The sequence below is a fragment of the Anguilla rostrata genome, chromosome 6, assembly GCF_018555375.3.
Source record: "Anguilla rostrata isolate EN2019 chromosome 6, ASM1855537v3, whole genome shotgun sequence".
NCBI classification, from domain to species: Eukaryota; Metazoa; Chordata; class Actinopteri; order Anguilliformes; family Anguillidae; genus Anguilla; species Anguilla rostrata.
The window spans coordinates 46185957-46208436 of NC_057938.1; the positions used below are offsets into that span (position 1 = coordinate 46185957).

Genomic DNA, 22480 nt, shown 5'->3' on the forward strand with positions numbered 1-22480 from the left:
AAATGTCCTGTAGTCACAGAAGTTAAGAAATGACATCAAGCTTAAAATGTGTATGTAAGGTCTTGAAGAGTTCTTCATTTGTTGTTGCTTACTGTAGAGCCATATTTATACAGTTGTGTTACTGTTTTTTGTGGTTGCTATAGGTCCCCATATCTATTGTACAGGGAATTGTTTGAGGAGTGATGTAATTCCATAATGATGTTCCAAGGGAGTCTGAAGAGAGGAAGGGGCTTTCTATGAACAGTACACTTTCTGATTTCAGAGGTTTTGTGTATCTTTTTCAATAAACAAGCATTAATCATTGGAGCAGCCAGAAGGTGAGGCTATGTCCATGCAGCAAGAAAATTAGCTGAGCACATTTAACATTAAACACTGAACTAACTTAAAAAGTCAAACATGTTGATGAATAGAATGTATTTCTTCAATAAATATTAAACACCATTTAAAAAGCCTCTCCCCATAATATATTTGTACATATTGATAATTTAATATGAAAAGAATTGCAGGCACAAAAATGGACACATCTTGTTTTTTTGACCCTAATACTGTACATAGGAATATATACAGTGAAAACAGTTCTGCTTATAAGGAAAATGAGTATATTGACACTCTTTATTTTTTTATCTTTGGTGCCCTCTTCCTCTGAAATATATCCTACGTGTTATACGGATCAAACAAGTCATACAATTTCAGACCAAACTTTATTCAAACTGAAACTAGTAATATGTTACATTCTCATGCAGTGTTATGCTTAAAATATAAACTCAAATAAAAATGAAATAGACACATTACTGCAAAAATGAGGCAACAGTTGAACTAAAATTAATCCTGGGCATCACTGTGAAGCAACAGATCAACATCAGCTGTTTTCAAAAGGTAAAGCACCACAAAACCAAAGGACTAATGGGAGGTGGACTCCCATCCACTTGTAGATGCTTTTCCAATATATATTAAATGAGAAAAAGGCATGCGTCGACTTGACTTTTATCCTTTTTTTAAAAATTCTAACAAATCCTAACAAATGCATACAAATTTGTGTGCAAAAAGCGTATTTGACCTCTTGACATATTTTGGTCTGTATGAATATGTTGGATACCTTCGCAGAAATGTTATGCAAAGGCCCTATTATGGTGTCTGCTTGGAAGTTTGCTGTAAACGTACCTTCCCCATTACTTCAAAATCAATTTGGTTGTCTTATGTCCTCCTTGTTTTGTGTCACGAGAAGTGAAAAAGAAGGAGATGCGAGTTTTGCACTTTGCTTTTGTGATACTATGCATTATACTGACCATATTCATAGTGTATGGTTGAGTGGTTGATGGTGTTCCTTCTTCATTTCCCCTTAATGCCCTAAAAGTGAGTAAGATATGTTTGTAATTTACATCATTTACCTTGAAAGTCAGTGAAATCTTACCTAAAATAATTACAAACTTAACTAAACTATGACATACACAGTATAATAAGACTGCGCTGGGCACTATATCAAAAGTATGATTTCTTTTAAACTAACTAATTAAAATACAGAAACACTGAAAAGCAGAGATAAAAAACAATGGAAGCAATGCTAGTGAATCATATTTTAACAGTGGAGTTAATTATGAGTGTCAGAGTTCTATATTATTGTGGGAAACACTAATATAAATCCATTGTTTACGTTTCCTTTACAAGCACGTTCATTAACGAAGACTGTGAGGTACATATTCTCAGTGTTAAAATGAGTTTAATGGACTTTTGAAACCATGGATAAAATAGAGCATAAATTATAGGATTGATTGTAGAATTGAGATATATAAGAGTTGTGGTATTCAGAACCACAAGATATGCGGACGGTTTCCTAATATATACAATCAGGAAAGCACTTATGTAGAAAGGAATCAAACACAGCAGGAACACTGCCACTAGAATTCCAAGTGTTTTTGCTGCTTTCCTTTCTGACGCCATTGAAAAATTTTTAAGTTTCGTACCCTTTGAATGCTGTTGTCTGGCGCAGTTTATCTTGTTAGCGTGTCTTCTTGCAATGGCAAACACTTTCAGGTACATAATTATGATTGTCATGCAGGGCACAATAAATACTATTATAAAGTCAAAAATAGTCCATATTTTGTTAATTGTAATAATACACTCAGCACATTTAACATTTTCTGTCATATCAGAAATATTTCCATTGGAATAAAGAAGCACTACATTGTAGATAAATGTACACAACCAAAGAATGGACAGTATCCTCAAAGTCAGATTCGCTGTCATTTTAGTGCAGTAAAGAAAAGGGTTGCTTAGAGCAAAATATCGGTCCACAGCGATGAAGGCTACATTGTAAATTGACACGCAAGTCAGGTGAAAGGACGCTACGTTGCAAATGGTGCAATAAATTGCACCAAAGCACCAGTTTGGATTCAGCAAGAGAGCAAAGTGGAAAGGCATCACAGCTACGCCAACAAGAAAGTCCGCCACAGCAAGAGAGAGGAGGAGGAAGTTGGTTGGTGTGTGGAGCTGCTTGAAGTGGCAGATGGAGACTATGACAAGTAGATTTCCACACACTGTCACTGAAATCACTGCTGCTACAGTCATGTACAACGGCACATCAGCTGGTGTTGGTGATGCTCCTGAACAGGACAGAGTTGAAGAATTGACACACTCCACTTGATTATTTGTGAAATTCATGAATGAAGAAACTGGCTATTTTCAAAGGTTAATCAAATGTCTTGCTGGTATATTTCATCACATTACGGCATGAATTATTGTATCTTTGCTGGAAAATCCTCAAGCAGTACAATGTAGCCAGCTAGTCACAAAGTGTCCGTCTAATTTGTTTTTGCAGATTGTAGTCACATTTATACACTGGCTTGTTTTTTTTCTGTTGGATGCTAATGAAAACCCACAAGATTTAATTAATCCATTGTACAGATGTTTGTGTGAGGAGAGTGCGAAGTTGAGTGAGAGTGATGCAATCAAATGATAGAATCCAAGCAGATATCAAGAGAGGAACGATGTTTTCTATGTACACCTGCTGATTTCAGTGTAAATATTTAGTTAACAATTAATATAAACTACGTTAGATACTCCCCCCCGCCTTTTTTACACTTGTAATTGAAACTTACAAGCAACAGTGAGCTTTTTAATTTCTTGATTTGGCTCTGTGCTCAATAATAATTAACAATTTAATTATTATTATTTCAAATATAAATAAGATGTAGATATAAGCTATACTGAGGGATTTACACATTTTAAGGGGGTCATTCTACAGGAATAGATATTTGCATTTGCAGTATGTCTTGAAATGCTTATCATTTTTCAAAAAGTCGATAAATGACAATTGCCGTATAAAGACAAAAATCATTTTTATTAAGATAGCTGGTTTTTGTTGAAAATCACATCGATAGCGGAGACTTGAATGGCTGGCTGTATCGTCAGAACTCTCTTTTTTATGCAATTAAGCAGATTGTATAGTTATCGTGTCTAAGGTTGCATGTATTGGAAAAGCTACTTGAAAACAGTTAAAACTTTTAAAATAACTTGCGATGCAATAGCTTATCATTCATGAAAAAATTGTATCAATAAATGTACGGACAATTTCCAATAGTTTTATTTTATTTTATTTCTTTTTGTGCAATTTCGTTTACGTGGCATGATAAAACACTGGCGGCCAGCCGAAGACATTTAAATGCCGGAAAATCCCTGGAGAGGTATGACGTTGTACGCCCACAGTCCTCGGCCAATGGCAAACTTTGTCTTGGAGTAGGCCTCTAACATGAGCGGGACTTGGCAGTAGCTGCTGCAGATGTAGAGTGAGCTGAACCACGTTGAGCTCCCTAAGCTGACTAGTGCATCATCAACGCGAGGGAGGGGGTACGAGCCCTTGCAAGTGACTGTGTTCAGCCACCGGTAGTCTATGCTGAACCTCAGGGAGCTGTCCTTCTTCCACACTAGCACTGCCAGAGACGCCCAGGGACTCTTAGAAACACCTGCTGTCGCCATTTCCTGGACCTTTACTTTCACCGCCTTTCACTGTGCTCCTTTAGGTCATTGCCCGACTGCCGTGCTGGATAAGCGGATCCAGGGCAAGCTCTGTTTCCTCTATGGGCTGGGGCAGATGCCTGTCCTTGAACAGGGCGAGCTGCTTCACCCTGAAAATACTTTTTCACAATACTCTACATATTCTGCTTGATGCATAATATAAAAACGTGGCCAGTAGGTGGCACAATGCTACCGATTACAATGTTTCCTGGACTATCTAATGCAGTTCCCATTCTGCTTAATGTGTTATATCGCAAACAATTCTGAAGTAACAGAATAATTTAACTTATCAAATTAAAAACTGAGGCAAACCAATGGTCTAATTGATGAAAGGATGGACACATGGCCACTTGATAATGAAGAATTTAAAAGGAATTTCAAAAACCCAGTTCAATGTGATGCACCGACTTCATTCTTCAGAAACTAAATTTCAGAGAATCTTTTGTACCATTTCTTCTCAGTGATAGATGTAAATCTGCAGAAGCCTCTTTGACCCATATTTTCTGGACATTCCCAAAAACTGGGTCATTTTTGGTGAATCATATTCAAGTGGTTCTCTGACATTTATGATTGTACAGTTGAACCTGAACCAAAGATTGCACTGTTTGGTTTTCCCTACTAAATGGGAGTGTCTCTGTGCAAAGCACTATTATGTATTGAATGGTAATAGTGATGAAAAAATGTTTCCCTTGCAAGCACATTCATAAGGGAAGAAAGTAAGTAAATAAAGGATTGTGAAAAACAGAAACCGTGTGGCGAGTTATTTTAAATGATATGTATAAATGTACTTGGAAATGTATGGTAAATGGGGTGAATTGGGCTTAGCGCAGCGACCTGTCTGTGTGACTCGCTCTGCAGCCATCACAAGAATGTATTTCTTCAGTAAATATTAAACACCATTTAAAAAGCCTCTCCCCATAATATATTTGTACATATTGATAATTTAATATGAAAAGAATTGCAGGCACAAAAATGGACACATCTTGTTTTTTTGACAATAATACTGTACATAGGAATATATACAGTGAAAACAGTTCTGCTTATAAGGAAAATGAGTATATTGACACTCTTTATTTTTTAATCTTTGGTGCCCTCTTCCTCTGAAATATATCCTACGTGTTATATGGATCAAACAAGTCATACAATTTCAGACCAAACTTTATTCAAACTGAAACTAGTAATATGTTACATTCTCATGCAGTGTTATGCTTAAAATATAAACTCAAATAAAAATGAAATAGACACATTACTGCAATAATGAGGTAACAGTTGAACTAAAATTAATCCTGGGCATCACTGTGAAGCAACAGATCAACATCAGCTGTTTTCAAAAGGTAAAGCACCACAAAACCAAAGGACTAATGGGAGGTGGACTCCAGAGCTTAATGTAGAAATAAATGAAAGACAACACTTGTAGATGCTTTTCCAATATATATTAAATGAGAAAAAGGCATGCGTCGACTTGACTTTTATCCTTTTTTTAAAAATTCTAACAAATCCTAACAAATGCATACAAATTTGTGTACAATAAGCATATTTGACCTCTTGACATATTTTGGTCTGTATGAATATGTTGGATACCTTCGCAGAAATGTTATGCAAAGGCCCTATTATGGTGTCTGCTTGGAAGTTTGCTGTAAACGTACCTTCCCCATTACTTCAAAATCAATTTGGTTGTCTTATGTCCTCCTTGTTTTGTGTCACGAGAAGTGAAAAAGAAGGAGATGCGAGTTTTGCACTTTGCTTTTGTGATACTATGCATTATACTGACCATATTCATAGTGTATGGTTGAGTGGTTGATGGTGTTCCTTCTTCATTTCCCCCTAATGCCCTAAAAGTGAGTAAGATATGTTTGTAATTTACATCATTTACCTTGAAAGTCAGTGAAATCTTACCTAAAATAATTACAAACTTAACTAAACTATGACATACACAGTATAATAAGACTGCGCTGGGCACTATATCAAAAGTATGATTTCTTTTAAACTAACTAATTAAAATACAGAAACACTGAAAAGCAGAGATAAAAAACAATGGAAGCAATGCTAGTGAATCATATTTTAACAGTGGAGTTAATTATGAGTGTCAGAGTTCTATATTATTGTGGGAAACACTAATATAAATACATTGTTTATGTTTCCTTTACAAGCACGTTCATCAACGAAGACTGTGAGGTACATATTCTCAGTGTTAAAATGAGTTTAATGGACTTTTGAAACCATGGATAAAATAGAGCATAAATTATAGGATTGATTGTAGAATTCAGATATATAAGAGTTGTGGTATTCAGAAACACAAGATACACGGACGGTTTCCTAATATATACAATCAGGAAAGCACTTATGTAGAAAGGAATCAAACACAGCAGGAACACTGCCACTAGAATTCCAAGTGTTTTTGCTGCTTTCCTTTCTGACGCCATTGAAAAATTTTTAAGTTTCGTACCCTTTGAATGCTGTTGTCTGGCGCAGTTTATCTTGTTAGCGTGTCTTCTTGCAATGGCAAATACTTTCAGGTACATAACTATGATTGTCATGCAGGGCATAATAAATACTATTATAAAGTCAAAAATAGTCCATATTTTGTTAATTGAAATAATACACTCAGAAAATTTATTATTTTCTGTCATATTGGAAAAAAGAAGCACTACATTGTAGATAAATGTACACAACCAAAGAATGGACAGTATCCTCAAAGTCAGATTCACTCTCATTTTAGTGCAGTAAAGAAAAGGGTTGCTTAGAGCAAAATATCGGTCCACAGCGATGAAGGCTACATTGTAAATTGACACGCAAGTCAGGTGAAAGGACGCTACGTTGCAAATGATGCAATAAATTGCACCAAAGCACCAGTTTGGATTCAGCAAGAGAGCAAAGTGGACAGGCATCACAGCTACGCCAACAAGAAAGTCTGCCACAGCCAGAGAGAGGAGGAGGAAGTTGGTTGGTGTGTGGAGCTGCTTGAAGTGGCAGATGGAGACGATGACAAGTAGATTTCCACACACTGTCACTGAAATCACTGCTGCTACAGTCATGTACAACGGCACATCAGCTGGTGTTGGTGATGCTCCTGAACAGGACAGAGTTGAAGAATTGACATACTCCACTTGATTATTTGTGAAATTCATGAATGAAGAAACTGCCTATTTTCAAAGGTTAATCAAATGTCTTGCTGGTATATTTCATCACATTACAGCATGAATTATTGTATCTTTGCTGGAAAATACTCAAGCAGTACAATGTAGCCAGCTAGTCACAAAGTGTCCGTCTAATTTGTTTTTGCAGATTGTAGTCACATTTATACACTGGCTTGTTTTTTTCTGTTGGATGCTAATGAAAACCCACAAGATTTAATTAATCCATTGTACAGATGTTTGTGTGAGGAGAGTGCGAAGTTGAGAGTGAGTGTGATGCAATCAAATGATAGAGTCCAAGCAGATATCAAGAGCGGAACGATGTTTTCTATGTACACCTGCCTATTTCAGTGTAAATATTTAGTTAACAATTAATACAAATTTCTTTAGATACCCCCCCCCCCCTTTTTTACGCTTGTAATTGAAACTTACAAGCAACAGTGAGCTTTTTATTTTCTTGATTTGGCTCTGTGCTCAATAATAATTAACAATTTAATTATTATTATTTCAAATATAAATAAGTGTTACTATAGGCCAGAATTGGTGGGGGGAGGGGAGATATAATCTATACTGAGGGATTTACACATTTTAAGGGGGTCATTCTACAGGAATAGATATTTGCATTTGCAGTATGTCTTGAAATGCTTATCATTTTTCAAAAAGTCGATAAATGACAATTGCCGTATAAAGACAAAAATCATTTTTATTAAGATAGCTGGTTTTTGTTGAAAATCACATCGATAGCGGAGACTTGAATGGCTGGCTGTATCGTCAGCACTCTCTTTTTTATGCAATTAAGCAGATTGTATAGTTATCGTGTCTAAGGTTGCATGTATTGGAAAAGCTACTTGAAAACAGTTAAAACTTTAAAAAAAACTTGCGATGCAATAGCTTATCATTCATGAAAAAATTGTATCAATAAATGTACGGACAATTTCCAATAGTTTTATTTTATTTTATTTCTTTTTGTGCAATTTCGTTTACGTGGCATGATAAAACACTGGCGGCCAGCCGAAGGCATTTAAATGCCGGAAAATCCCTGGAGAGGTATGACGTTGTACGCCCACAGTCCTCTGCCAAACTTTGTCTTGGAGTAGGCCTCTAACATGAGCGGGACTTGGCAGTAGCTGCTGCAGATGTAGAGTGAGCTGAACCACGTTGAGCTCCCTAAGCTGACTAGTGCATCATCAACGCGAGGGAGGGGGTACGAGCCCTTGCAAGTGACTGCTTTCACGATTCTCCTGTGAGATTTATAAAATGGAAAAAAGTTGCAGTTTCACTGATCGATCAAATGTCCTGTAGTCACAGAAGTTAAGAAATGACGTCAAGCTTAAAATGTGTATGTAAGGTCTTGAAGAGTTCTTCATTTGTTGTTGCTTACTGTAGAGCCATATTTATACAGTTGTGTTACTGTTTTTTGTGGTTGCTATAGGTCCCCATATCTATTGTACAGAGAATTGTTTGAGGAGTGATGTAATTCCATAATGATATTCCAAGGGAGTCTGAAGAGAGGAAGGGGCTTTCTATGAACAGTACACTTTCTGATTCCAGAGGTTTTGTGTATCTTTTTCAATAAACACGCATTAATCATTGGAGCAGCCAGAAGGTGAGGCTATGTCCATGCAGCAAGAAAATTAGCTGAGCACATTTAACATTAAACACTGAACTAACTTAAAAAGTCAAACATGTTGATGAATAGAGTTGTAATGGACGTACCAGAGAAGGGCGCAGAGACAGAAGTAGCGGTGCAAAAGTTAGGGGTTTATTGTTCCCATCACAGGTTGACCACAAAAAAATGTCTCAAACCAACAAGGGAAAAAACCAACATGTAAAAAAAAAAAAAAAAAAAAAAAAAAAAAGAAGTATGAAATGCTCAAATAACAAAATCTCTCTAGCTCTGCTCTTGCCTCTTAAAATACAGAGATCTAAAATACAGCAGATTAGTAATTATGGAACCTTTTAGCTTAACAGACTCGCACCACGGCACCCCAAAACAAGACAGACCAAGGGGCCCAAAATACTCATTTATATAATGGTGGCCAGCACCAAAATACAGAAAAAAAGGGACATAAATATGTATAATAGCTATTACAGGTATTTGAGGAATGACAACAAAATATACATATAATAGTTAATATGTGTATTGAATTTGTTGACTAATAATTTTAAAAGAAGAACATGAATACATTTAAATAATAATTTTAACATGACCGTGGGTCCTGTGGTCCCCTCAGGCCATGGATGCAGTGGACTGATCAGCCCTCCCACTAGGAACCAAATAAATGTTCCTTGTTTCCGCTCGCGACCCCTTTTGCGGCGGACCCGTCTGCAGGAATGAAACTTAAAAGCAGGTAATACAAACAACCGCGGTACAATTACATTATGTTAAACTTAACGTTAAACTAAGTGCGTGCACTCACTTAATAAAACAAAAGTAAATAAAGATTGTGAAAAACAGAAACCGTGTGGCGAGTTATTTTAAATGATATGTATAAATGTATGGTAAATGGGGTGAATTGGGCTTAGCGCAGCGACCTGTCTGTGTGACTCGCTCTGCAGCCATCACAAGAATGTATTTCTTCAGTAAATATTAAACACCATTTAAAAAGCCTCTCCCCATAATATATTTGTACATATTGATAATTTAATATGAAAAGAATTGCAGGCACAAAAATGGACACATCTTGTTTTTTTGACAATAATACTGTACATAGGAATATATACAGTGAAAACAGTTCTGCTTATAAGGAAAATCAGTATATTGACACTCTTTATTTTTTTATCTTTGGTGCCCTCTTCCTCTGAAATATATCCTACGTGTTATATGGATCAAACAAGTCATACAATTTCAGACCAAACTTTATTCAAACTGAAACTAGTAATATGTTACATTCTCATGCAGTGTTATGCTTAAAATATAAACTCAAATAAAAATGAAATAGACACATTACTGCAATAATGAGGCAACAGTTGAACTAAAATTAATCCTGGGCATCACTGTGAAGCAACAGATCAACATCAGCTGTTTTCAAAAGGTAAAGCACCACAAAACCAAAGGACTAATGGGAGGTGGACTCCAGAGCTTAATGTAGAAATAAATGAAAGACAACACTTGTAGATGCTTTTCCAATATACATTAAATGAGAAAAAGGCATGTGTCGACTTGACTTTTATTCTTTTTTTAAAAATTCTAACAAATCCTAACAAATGCATACAAATTTGTGTACAATAAGCATATTTGACCTCTTGACATATTTTGGTCTGTATGAATATGTTGGATACCTTTGCAGAAATGTTATGCAAAGGCCCTATTATGGTGTCTGCTTGGAAGTTTGCTGTAAACGTACCTTCCCCATTACTTCAAAATCAATTTGGTTGTCTTATGTCCTCCTTGTTTTGTGTCACGAGAAGTGAAAAAGAAGGCGATGCGAGTTTTGCACTTTGCTTTTGTGATACTATGCATTATACTGACCATATTCATAGTGTATGGTTGAGTGGTTGATGGTGTTCCTTCTTCATTTCCCCCTAATGCCCTAAAAGTGAGTAAGATATGTTTGTAATTTACATAATTTACCTTGAAAGTCAGTGAAATCTTACCTAAAATAATTACAAACTTAACTAAACTATGACATATACAGTATAATAAGACTGCACTGGGCACTATATCAAAAGTATGATTTCTTTTAAACTAACTAATTAAAATACAGAAACACTGAAAAGCAGAGATAAAAAACAATGGAAGCAATGCTAGTGAATCATATTTTAACAGTGGAGTTAATTATGAGTGTCAGATTTCTATATTATTGTGGGAAACACTAATATAAATCCATTGTTTACGTTTCCTTTACAAGCACGTTCATTAACGAAGACTGTGAGGTACATATTCTCAGTGTTAAAATGAGTTTAATGGACTTTTGAAACCATGGATAAAATAGAGCATAAATTATAGGATTGATTGTAGAATTCAGATAAATAAGAGTTGTGGTATTCATAAACACATAATACACGGACGGTTTCCTAATATATACAATCAGGAAAGCACTTATGTAGAAAGGAATCAAACACAGCAGGAACACTGCCACTAGAATTCCAAGTGTTTTTGCTGCTTTCCTTTCTGACGCCATTGAAAAATTTTTAAGTTTCGTACCCTTTGAATGCTGTTGTCTGGCGCAGTTTATCTTGTTAGCGTGTCTTCTTGCAATGGCAAACACTTTCAGGTACATAACTATGATTGTCATGCAGGGCACAATAAATACTATTATAAAGTCAAAAATAGTCCATATTTTGTTAATTGAAATAATACACTCAGAAAAATTATTATTTTCTGTCATATTGGAAAAAAGAAGCACTACATTGTAGATAAATGTACACAACCAAAGAATGGACAGTATCCTCAAAGTCAGATTCGCTGTCATTTTAGTGCAGTAAAGAAAAGGGTTGCTTAGAGCAAAATATCGGTCCACAGCGATGAAGGCTACATTGTAAATTGACACGCAAGTCAGGTGAAAGGACGCTACGTTGCAAATGATGCAATAAATTGCACCAAAGCACCAGTTTGGATTCAGCAAGAGAGCAAAGTGGAAAGGCATCACAGCTATGCCAACAAGAAAGTCTGCCACAGCCAGAGAGAGGAGGAGGAAGTTGGTTGGTGTGTGGAGCTGCTTGAAGTGGCAGATGGAGACTATGACAAGTAGATTTCCACACACTGTCACTGAAATCACTGCTGCTACAGTCATGTACAACGGCGCATCAGCTGGTGTTGGTGATGCTCCTGAACAGGACAGAGTTGAAGAATTGACATACTCCACTTGATTATTTGTGAAATTCATGAATGAAGAAACTGGCTATTTTCAAAGGTTAATCAAATGTCTTGCTGGTATATTTCATCACATTACAGCATGAATTATTGTATCTTTGCTGGAAAATACTCAAGCAGTACAATGTAGCCAGCTAGTCACAAAGTGTCCGTCTAATTTGTTTTTGCAGATTGTAGTCACATTTATACACTGGCTTGTTTTTTTCTGTTGGATGCTAATGAAAACCCACAAGATTTAATTAATCCATTGTACAGATGTTTGTGTGAGGAGAGTGCGAAGTTGAGAGTGAGTGTGATGCAATCAAATGATAGAGTCCAAGAAGATATCAAGAGAGGAACGATGTTTTCTATGTACACCTGCTGATTTCAGTGTAAATATTTAGTTAACAATTAATACAAATTTCTTTAGATACCCCCCCCCCCCCTTTTTTACACTTGTAATTGAAACTTACAAGCAACAGTGAGCTTTTTATTTTCTTGATTTGGCTCTGTGCTCAATAATAATTAACAATTTAATTATTATTATTTCAAATATAAATAAGATATAGATATAAGCTATACTGAGGGATTTACACATTTTAAGGGGGTCATTCTACAGGAATAGATATTTGCATTTGCAGTATGTCTTGAAATGCTTATAATTTTTCAAAAAGTCGATAAATGACAATTGCCGTATAAAGACAAAAAACATTTTTATTACGATAGCTGGTTTTTGTTGAAAATCACATCGATAGCGGAGACTTGAATGGCTGGCTGTATCGTCAGCACTCTCTTTTTTATGCAATTAGGCAGATTGTATAGTTATCGTGTCTAAGGTTGCATGTATTGGAATAGCTACTTGAAAACAGTTAAAACTTAAAAAAAACTTGTGATGCATTATCTTATCATTCATGAAAAAATTGTACCAATAAATGTATGGACAATTTCCAATAGTTTTATTTTATTTTATTTCTTTTTGTGCAATTTCGTTTACGTGGCATGATAAAACACTGGCGGCCAGCTGAAGACATTTAAATGCCGGAAAATCCCTGGAGAGGTATGACGTTGTACTCCCACAGTCCTCTGCCAATGGCAAACTTTGTCTTGGAGTAGGCCTCTAACATGAGCGGGACTTGGCAGTAGCTGCTGCAGATGTAGAATGAGCTGAACTGCGTTGAGCTCCCTAAGCTGACTAGTGCATCATCGATGCATGGGAGGGGGTACGAGCCCTTGCAAGTAACTGTGTTCAGCCACCGGTAGTCTATGCTGAACCTCAGGGAGCTGTCCTTCCACACTAGCACTGCCAGAGACGCCCAGGGACTCTTAGAAACACCTGCTGTCGCCATTTCCTGGACCTTTACTTTCACCGCCTTTCGCTGTGCTCCTTTAGGTCATTGCCCGATTGGGGTCGCTGTGCCAGTGACAATATTGTGGTGAGTAACATGGGCCTGTCTGGCTGCACTTTCTGCACTGAGTCCCTCACTGCCGTGCTGGATAAGCGGATCCAGGACAAGCTCTGTTTCCTCTGTGGGCTGGGGCAGATGCCTGTTCTTGAACAGGGCGAGCTGCTTCACCCTGAAAATACTTTTTCACAATACTCTGCACATTCTGCTTGATGCATAATATAAAAACGTGGCCAGTAGGTGGCACAATGCTACCGATTACAATGTTTCCTGGCCTATCTAATGCAGTTCCCATTCTGCTTAATGTTATATCGCAAACAATTCTGAAGTAACAGAATAATTTAACTTATCAAATTAAAAACTGAGGCAAACCAATGGCCTAATTGATGAAAGGATGGACACATGGCCACTTGATAATGAAGAATTTAAAAGGAATTTCAAAAACCCAGTTCAATGTGATGCACCGACTTCTTTCTTCAGAAACTAAATTTCAGAGAATCTTTTGTACCATTTCTTCTCAGTGATAGATGTAAATCTGCAGAAGCCTCTTTGACCCATATTTTCTGGACATTCCCAAAAACTGGGTCATTTTTGGTGAATCATATTCAAGTGGTTCTCTGACATCTATGATTGTACAGTTGAACCTGAACCAAAGATTGCACTGTTTGGTTTTCCCTACTAAACGGGAGTGTCTCTGTGCAAAGCACTATTATGTATTGAATGGTAATAGTGATGAAAGTCATTCTAAGGCCCTGGACTCAGATATTGTGCCTCTGTTTAAGACCTGGTTAACTGAACTAGCTGGTATATTACATATGGACAAAGTAAGATATAGCATGGTGGATAATCTTAATAGATTTTTTGATATATGACAGCCATTTCTGGACTACCTTTCTCTGTGTGAAGCTGAAGAGGACCACCAACAAAATCCACAGTGTGCCATCCACCTTCTTTTTCTTTTTGTTTTGAGTGTTTGTGCCAAGCCAGATGGTGTGTTCTTGATGTAGTAGTCATTACTTTCTTTAAAAGACCCTGTTTTCATTTTTATTATCTTTTTTCCCCTCTACCTTGGGTGACTGTTATTTGTATTGTGTTATGGAAAATCCCAATAAAATATTATTTAAAAAAAGAAAAGATAATGAAGAATTTAAAGACACTGCAAATGACAAGGAGCCTGACCTGTGTATTGAAAAATGATGAAAGAACTTAAACATATGTGTTCAATGACCTAATTAGGGGCCTGTTAATTCACCTCAGTCTTTAATTTGCTCAGTTAAAAAAATGATTCTCTTTTTATGTTGGCCTAAGTGTTTGTAATATAGCACAATAGGCATAATTTGAACAGAGGTTTTTTATTCTTCATGGCATGCATCGCTGTGTTTGTCATAATGTGGCTTAGGAGCATAAACAATCCCTCTAAACATGAAAAGCACATAATTCAGAAGAAAAAAATTCTGGAATATCAAATGTGGTTGGAAAGAAAACTAGCATACATAGCGGTGCCCCAGTACCAAGGTTGGGAACCACTGATCTAATGTGTCCTAAAATAAGAACCTTTTCCCCATGTATCAATGTAACCCTATATCTCCATGGTATAACTTATTCTTGCATGTCAAATAAATATCAGGCATTCAGTAAAGAATAACCGTAAAAATAAGTTCTCAATATTGTGCATGTCTGATTTACAGCTTTCATTTACAGCAGTTTAAAAAAAAAATATTATTATTGTTTTTACCATATTGTACTTTCACTCCAAATGTTATTCCCAATTTGAAATGCCAAGATATCTAACTACAGTGAATGCCAACGTAGGTTTGTAACTATCTGAGGGCTGTGTGCTATCTGGCTGAAAAAGTTTAACAATCTTTTCACTAGGAGTAAAAATAAAACCTGAGAGTGGCTTCATTGATAAGTATTCATTACTAAGTTGTCAAAATGATTTTCTACGTTCAAACAAGTATGTTTCACTTTTAATAACAAAACCTCAAAGCATACAAACGATGATCATATTGCAATAACTATGATCAAATTGCAATAACATGAAAGCATGAAAGTGATAAGACTGTAGAGGAACTCATGGGATGTGAAAAAATAAAATACAAGAACAACGAAAAACAAACATGTTCAATCAATGAGACATGCTGTTGAATCATACTTGTACACTCGAGATAAAACTATAATGTTTGATTTCTTCATTATTATATACAGCAAAGTTTTTATGTTTCCTTTATAAACACATTCATAAGGGAAGACTCTGTTCCACATATCCTGAGTGTTAAAATGAGTTTTACTGACTTTTGAAACCATGGATAGAATAGGGCATATATTATAGGGTTCAATGATGAATTTACATAAAGTAGAGTTAAGGTAATTAGAACGGAAAGATACACAGATGGTTTCTTAACATATACATCAACAAAAACGCTTGCAAAGCAGGGTACTAAACACAGTAGGAACACTACCACAAGAATTGATAGTGTTTTTGCTGCTTTTCTTTCAGATGCCATTGAATAATTATTTACTTTTCTGCTGTTTGTATGTTGTTTCATGACACACGTGATATTATTTGCATGCTTTTTGGCAATATAAAAAATTTTCACATAAATAATCATTATTGTTATGCACGGCAGAACGAGTACTATAAGAAAGTCAGTAATGGCCCATATTTCATCTATTATGACAATACAGTCGACACATGTAGTATTTTCCTTCATTTCAGGGATATTTCCATTGCTATACAGAAGAGCCACATTGTATATGAATGTATACAACCAGAGAATCAATATGATCCTTAAAGTTAGCTTCCCTGTCATTTTAGTGCAGTAAAGAAAAGGGCTGCTGAGAGCGAAGAATCGGTCCACTGCAATAAAAACGACGCTATTAATTGACACACCAGTCAGGGAATAGGAAACTACATTATTAATGGCGCAATACAATTCGCCAATGCACCAGTCCGGATCAATCAACATAATAAAGTGGAAAGGCATCACAGTTGCTCCAACTAGAAAGTCCGCCACAGCCAGAGAGAGGAGGAGGAAGTTGGTTGGTGTGTGGAGCTGCTTGAAGTGGCAGATGGAGATGATCACCAGTAGATTTCCACACACTGTCACGAAAACAACTGCTGCTACAGACAAATACAACAGTGCATCAGACAGTATTGGCGTTGCTCCTAAACAGGTTAAGTTGGATGAATTAACACAGGACTTCCATTGATGATCTTCTGTGAAATTCATAAATGAAAATGGTTGCAATGTTACCGATGTCACCAAGCACTATCTTCAAGTCAGAATAAGATGCAGCATAGTGTAGTTAGTTCACCAGAATCCTTTGTAATCCTTGAGCATTGACTGCTGAGTCATATTTATATGATTTAGTTGCAGGTGTTTTCCTTTTGGTGGTTGTTAATGAATCCCCATCAGATTTTAGTTTATCTATTGAGCTGGGATGTACTGTTGTGCAAAGAGACTGAATTTGCAAATGGGACGGACTAATTATGTAATCCAAATAGAGGAAACGGCTTTCTACAGGCACTTACAGAAGTGTACACTCCTCAGTCTGGTGCACTGTAACTACCACTAAAAGCAAACAAGCGCTTGAGGAGGAGAGTTATAACTGCCACTTGCTCTGCCACTTATCAATCAATATTTACAAATTCTATTTCGATTGACAGCTTAATAAATGGACTGTGACTAGGACTCAGAAATTGACATTGACATTGATGATACTCAAACCAACTAAATCCACGTTGCAGCTATACACAGCTATATTTTAGCCAGCTATATATAGCTACAGTGCAGTCCATAAATATTTGGTCAGTGACATGATTTTTGTTGTTTTGACTCTGTACTCCAGCTCATTACATTTGAAATGAAACAGTGAATATGAGGTTAAAGTGCAGACTGTCAGCTTTAATCTGAGGGTATATACATCGATAGTGGGTGAAGTGAGTAGGAATTACAGCCTTTTTAAATACATAATTCAGCCATTTTAGAGGACCTAAATGAAGATAATCTTTAAATTGTGGTTGTTGAACGTGACACTTCCCAATTGTCTTTAGGCAACAACAAAACTAATGTGCATAATTTTTTTATTATTCAGTCATTTCAATGTACTTTAAAACGTATTTTTCTAAGCCTAAATTTCCCACTATGAAAGTTCACCCGAACCGTCTGGGCGTGGTAATGAGAACTGTCAGTTAGCTATGATTGACAGACCGTGCCCCGTTACCATAGCTACCCCCATGATACGCGCTCTTTTTGGGAGACACACAAACTAGCTAGCTTAGTAGTATATCAAGTATCGATAAATAGCTAAGGTAAGGACGTTGACTTATATCCAGTTATAATTTTTGCTATCTAGCTAGCCAAGTTAAGATAAAAGCACAACTATAACGTCCTCATAAAAGCAAACTAGCTAGCTAACGTTATCGATAACATTGCCTTATGAAAGCAAACTACCTAGCTAGCTAACGTTAGCTAGCTAGCTAAATGAATATAACCAGAAATAATCAAATAGTCCTTAAAAGGCACTCTAATTTAAGTGAACCTAACGTTAGTAAAATATTTGCATTGTCTTGCCTGTAAGCCAGCGGCGGCAAACTATGGGTCTCGAGTTATCCATGGGTTTATGGGGTGTGGAAAGGGGAGTGGTTACTGTGTTTGTGACGCACCAAGTTGACAACTTTCTTAACCGGTTGAAAATAGGACGATAAATTTAACACGCATATTTATCCAAAATACAGAACGGAAATATTTAATACTTTACTCATTGTGTTTCTTCAATGCCTCTTGTGCAAATAGCACATAAAACTGAGAAAGTGTGAAAATCACCATGGTACTCCTTTAATAAAGTGATCATATTTAGTACTTGGTTGCAGATCCTTTGCATTCGACGATTGCCCAAGTCTGTGACCCATAGGCATCACTAAACGCCTGGTATCTTCCCCGGTTTTGTTCTAGCAGGCCTGTACTGCACCTTCAGTTCCTATCTGTTTTTGAAACAGCTAAGTTAGAGTTTGCTAATGTCCTGTTGAAATGCTCCTCCAGACAGTCGCTCTGTGGGTGCAGCATGTTTCAAGCTGGCTTTCGAAGTTCCTGCCCTGGTTTCTGCGGAGTTCTTGCAGGACCACTAACCTGGCGAACATCCCCAACAGCTGACGAGCCACTGATGGTGCCATGTTCTAGGTGGGTGCGTAGACCTTGATGTTATCCAAGTAGACCACACAGGCTGTCGCTGGAATGCCCTGTAGGAACTTCTCCATCAGGTGTTCAAACACTGCTGGGCTGTTTGCAATGAGAGAGGCATGGCGGTGACAGTACTCTGCCAGTGGTGAATGTTGTCTTGGAGCAGGCCGCTGCCAGTAGCTGCTGCAGAGGTGGAGTCAGCTGAACCACGTTGAGCTCACTAAGTTGTCTAGTGCATCGTCAATGCGAGGGAGGGGGTACAAGTCCTGGTGAGTGGCTGTGTTCAGCCAATTGTACTGTATGCAGAACCTCAGGGAGCCATCCTTCCTTGGCACTAGTACTGCCAGAGATGCCCAGGGACTCTGAGTCACCTGCTGCTGTCATTTCTTGGATTTTTTGCCTTTATCTGCCTTAGTCACTGCCTAATTGGGGCCGCTATATTGAAGACAGTGTTGTGGTGGGTGATGTGGGCTTGGATGGCTGCACTACCTGGACTGAGTCCCTCACTGTTGTACTGGATAAGCTGTTCTATGGCAAGCTCTGTTTCCCTGGAGACCCCTCCTTCACCAGAGTCAACAACACAACTAGGACTGGTGGTAGTGGGCTGGGGCAGGCACCTGTCTCTGAGCAGGGCATACCACTGGGCCCAGATGTAAGGGTAGCTGGCCGTGACACTCCCCATTGGCTGTTTACCCAGTCACTGTCCCTAAGTTAATATCTGTGGCTAACCAGGGTGCACTATGTGGGAGTAGTCCAGTCTAAATCAGGCTGATGGTGGAGCCTATGTCGATGAGGGCTCTCACTGGGGTCCCGGCTCACTTGCTCTGTACATAGAGGCTGTTCTCATCATCTCCCAAGTGGCCCAACCTTCTCCTGTCAGGGCATGTCTGTCCCACAGGCTGACAGTGCTCTGTTCCTGATAGCTGTTCACTGTCCTCTGCTGCCTGTGGTTGCCTCTGGCACTTTCTCACCAGGTGCCTCTTCCTCTGGCACTCCCAGCACCTCAGGTCTTGCCATGCTGTCATCGTCCCAGTTGGAGGTTCCTTGGTGTCCTGGTTGCTGTCCTCCTGGAAAGTGGACTTTCAGATTTGCCTCCACATCTTTAGTGTGGGCCAACACTTTGGTGAGGTTATCTGGGCGAGTGATGTGGACCTGCTGCTGGTGTCAGGCTGAACCCTCAGATGAATGTATCAAGGGCCAGGCTGTTCCTTATATAGGTGGGGAGCTGTGGGTTAGCCTGCTGGGTTATCTGCTGGAAGTGGTCAGAGGCACCATAGCTAGAAGCAGGACCCTGTGATTTGGACTCACTAGCCAGGCTAATACTTTTGCATTTAACTATATTCCAAGCTTTCTGGGGAGCTGAAGAGACTGGGTATCCAATGCTGGTGATGTTGCTGTGCTGCAATTTGCTGCATTGAGAACAGTCCTCTCCCTGAATGCTGCTACTTTCAAAGCTGCTGCTGAGTTTGGACTGAATGAGATCCACCGCTTCATAAAACTCCGTCTTCCAGCTGCATTCAGCAGGAGATTACAGCAATGTCTGTCTCTCTGGCCTGTCAGTGGTAGGCAGGGAGAGTTCCCTACCCTAAATTCAGTTTCGATGTGCATTTTCTCACCATACTCTGTGGCACACCCTCTCACACATTTGACCATATTAATAGCTGGCAAGAGGGGCCTAGTGGCATAGATTGCCATGTCACCAGTGCCTGTCAGGGACTTTCTCCTTTTTATGAGTGGTGGGAGTACTAGTCATTGAGTCGATTATCCTGTGAACGTTGTTCACTGTTATTCTAGGCAGGTTTTGCAGACATCTGGGGAAAATTCCCTCAAAGGAGTAGCTATCACGACTAACCTGCAATAGTTCGGCTGACCTGGCTGGCTAATGGACCTACTTCATGTTTGTGAATCAAAGAAGATGGCCCCACAACCCTACTGCAAAAGGTGTATCATCTTGGTAGGCCACAGTATCACAATGCAGCGGACTTGATCATTAAAATTTTAAGTATGCAATTTTTAAATAAGTAAATAAAGTAAATAAATAAATAACAATACAATCAAAATTAATGGGCATGTCTTGGCAATATTGCTGAGGAATATAATTTCAGAAAATGTTTCATGTTGAGTTGCAGTGAAGTAAAAGATGTGCTCAAAAAAGGCATACATTGATGATACCTAGAATAAAATCACTGGCTGTTCTCAGGTGTGCACTCATCTCCTGACAACACATCCTGTACAACAGTTCTAATTAAATCTTTTGGGTATTCATTACCATTCAGTATGATAAATGAAATGGTAACCCCACCATATATATATTACTACAGTTTACAAAAGCAAAGGAATGATGACTAAGTAGTCACATAATGCTGCATCTTAAGTCTTTTCCTTTGAAGATAATTCTCATCTGCACGTTAAATATAACGGCAGGGAATTTGATTGATGACACCTCTATAATCAAAAATCTCACAAAAGTTCATAAAGGAGAATCCTGTGGCAATTCTTCAACTCTGTCCTGTTCAGGAGCATCACCAACACCAGCTGATGTACTGTTGTACATGACTGTAGCAGCAGTCATTTTTGTGACGGTTTGTGGAAATCTACTTGTCATTGTCTCCATCTGCCACTTCAAGCAGCTCCACACACCAACCAACTTCCTCCTCCTCTCTCTGGCTGTGGCAGACTTTCTAGTTGGAGTAACTGGGATGCCTTTCCACTTTATTACATGGCTGGATCCACACTGGTGTCTTGAGACAATATATTGCACACTTTTTAAGATAGCATCCTTTTACATGACTTGTGTGTCTATTTACAATGTAGCTCTTATTGCAGTGGACCGATATTTTGCTCTGAGCAACCCCTTTCTTTACTGCACTAAAATGACAGTGAATCTGACTTTGAGGATGCTATATACTCTCTGGTTGTCTTCACTCATCTACAGTGTACTGCTTCTTTATACCAGTGGAAATATTTCTGAAATAACTGGAAATGTAACATGTACCGAGTGTATTGTTACAGCTAATGAGTTTTGGACCATTTTTGACTTTGTAATAGTATTTATTGTGCCCTGCGTGACAATCATAATTATGTACCTGAATGTTTTTGCTATTGCCAAAAAGCATGCACATGAAATAAATTGTGTCAGAAAACAAAATTCAAGTGGCACAAAAATGAACAATTTTTCAACAGGATCAGAAAGGAAAGCAGCAAAAAAACTGGGAATTCTAGTGGCAGTGTTCTTACTGTGTTTAATACCCTACTACATAAATGCTTTTCTTTCTGTATATATAACAACACCATCTGAGTATCTTACATATATGAGTACTGTTACTCTTTTATATCTAAATTCATCAATCAATCCTATCATTTATGCTTTGTTCTATCCATGGTTTCAGAAGTCTGTAAAGCTAATTTTAACATTTAGAATATGTGGCTCAGAATCTTCATTGTTGAATGTGCTTTTAGAGGAGAACTGAACAATCTGACATTGAACATTGTAGTAAGAGATCTTAAAACTGCAAAACCATGGAAATCAGTAACACAAATGTTTGTTTGAAATCAGTAGCATACATGCAGTGTACTGGGGGAATATGCAGGGAAACAGACACTGAATTCACCAGCACATTGTTTTTTTATTTATTACTACCTGTGATCATAAATTCTCTGCAGTGAACACAAGCTTCTTTTAATGCTGCCAAACATGTCTCCACATCATAAATGGTGAAGTCCAAACAATATAAAATAACATTTAAAATTTGTAAAATTATTGTACAGAAAAATAAGAGCTAAGAGAACATAGTGAAACAAACTTCATGAATACATTTTCACAAGGCATGAATTTATGACTGAATTGTATAGGTAAAATTTTCTGTATAAAACAAGTGTATATATCACTCCAGTAGCTAAGGTTGTAAATTAAAATATAAACAGGTAAATAAATGGAAGACAAAAGCTCATACT

At 37.7% G+C, this 22480-nt stretch overlaps 5 protein-coding genes across 5 annotated transcripts; 1 reads left to right on the plus strand and 4 right to left on the minus strand.

Moving 5' to 3' along the window:
• Positions 1–1065: 1065 nt before the first annotated feature.
• On the minus strand, positions 1066–2658 carry LOC135258040 (trace amine-associated receptor 13c-like). The gene has a single exon (XM_064341236.1). The coding sequence runs from the start codon at positions 2656–2658 to the stop codon at positions 1648–1650; it is 1011 nt and encodes a 336-aa protein (XP_064197306.1). The 3' UTR covers positions 1066–1647.
• A 2516-nt stretch (positions 2659–5174) lies between these two features.
• Positions 5175–7262, minus strand: LOC135257998 (trace amine-associated receptor 13c-like). The gene has a single exon (XM_064341194.1). It carries the CDS (start codon positions 7137–7139, stop codon positions 6144–6146), a length of 996 nt encoding a protein of 331 aa, XP_064197264.1. The 5' UTR covers positions 7140–7262; the 3' UTR covers positions 5175–6143.
• A 3716-nt stretch (positions 7263–10978) lies between these two features.
• Positions 10979–12072, minus strand: LOC135257999 (trace amine-associated receptor 13c-like). The gene has a single exon (XM_064341195.1). It carries the CDS (start codon positions 11972–11974, stop codon positions 10979–10981), a length of 996 nt encoding a protein of 331 aa, XP_064197265.1. The 5' UTR covers positions 11975–12072.
• A 2526-nt stretch (positions 12073–14598) lies between these two features.
• LOC135257387 (trace amine-associated receptor 13c-like) lies at positions 14599–16738 on the minus strand. The gene has a single exon (XM_064340045.1). The coding sequence runs from the start codon at positions 16574–16576 to the stop codon at positions 15560–15562; it is 1017 nt and encodes a 338-aa protein (XP_064196115.1). The 5' UTR covers positions 16577–16738; the 3' UTR covers positions 14599–15559.
• A 2669-nt stretch (positions 16739–19407) lies between these two features.
• Positions 19408–22293, plus strand: LOC135257385 (trace amine-associated receptor 13c-like). The gene has a single exon (XM_064340042.1). It carries the CDS (start codon positions 20887–20889, stop codon positions 21994–21996), a length of 1110 nt encoding a protein of 369 aa, XP_064196112.1. The 5' UTR covers positions 19408–20886; the 3' UTR covers positions 21997–22293.
• The last annotated feature ends 187 nt before the right edge of the window (positions 22294–22480 follow it).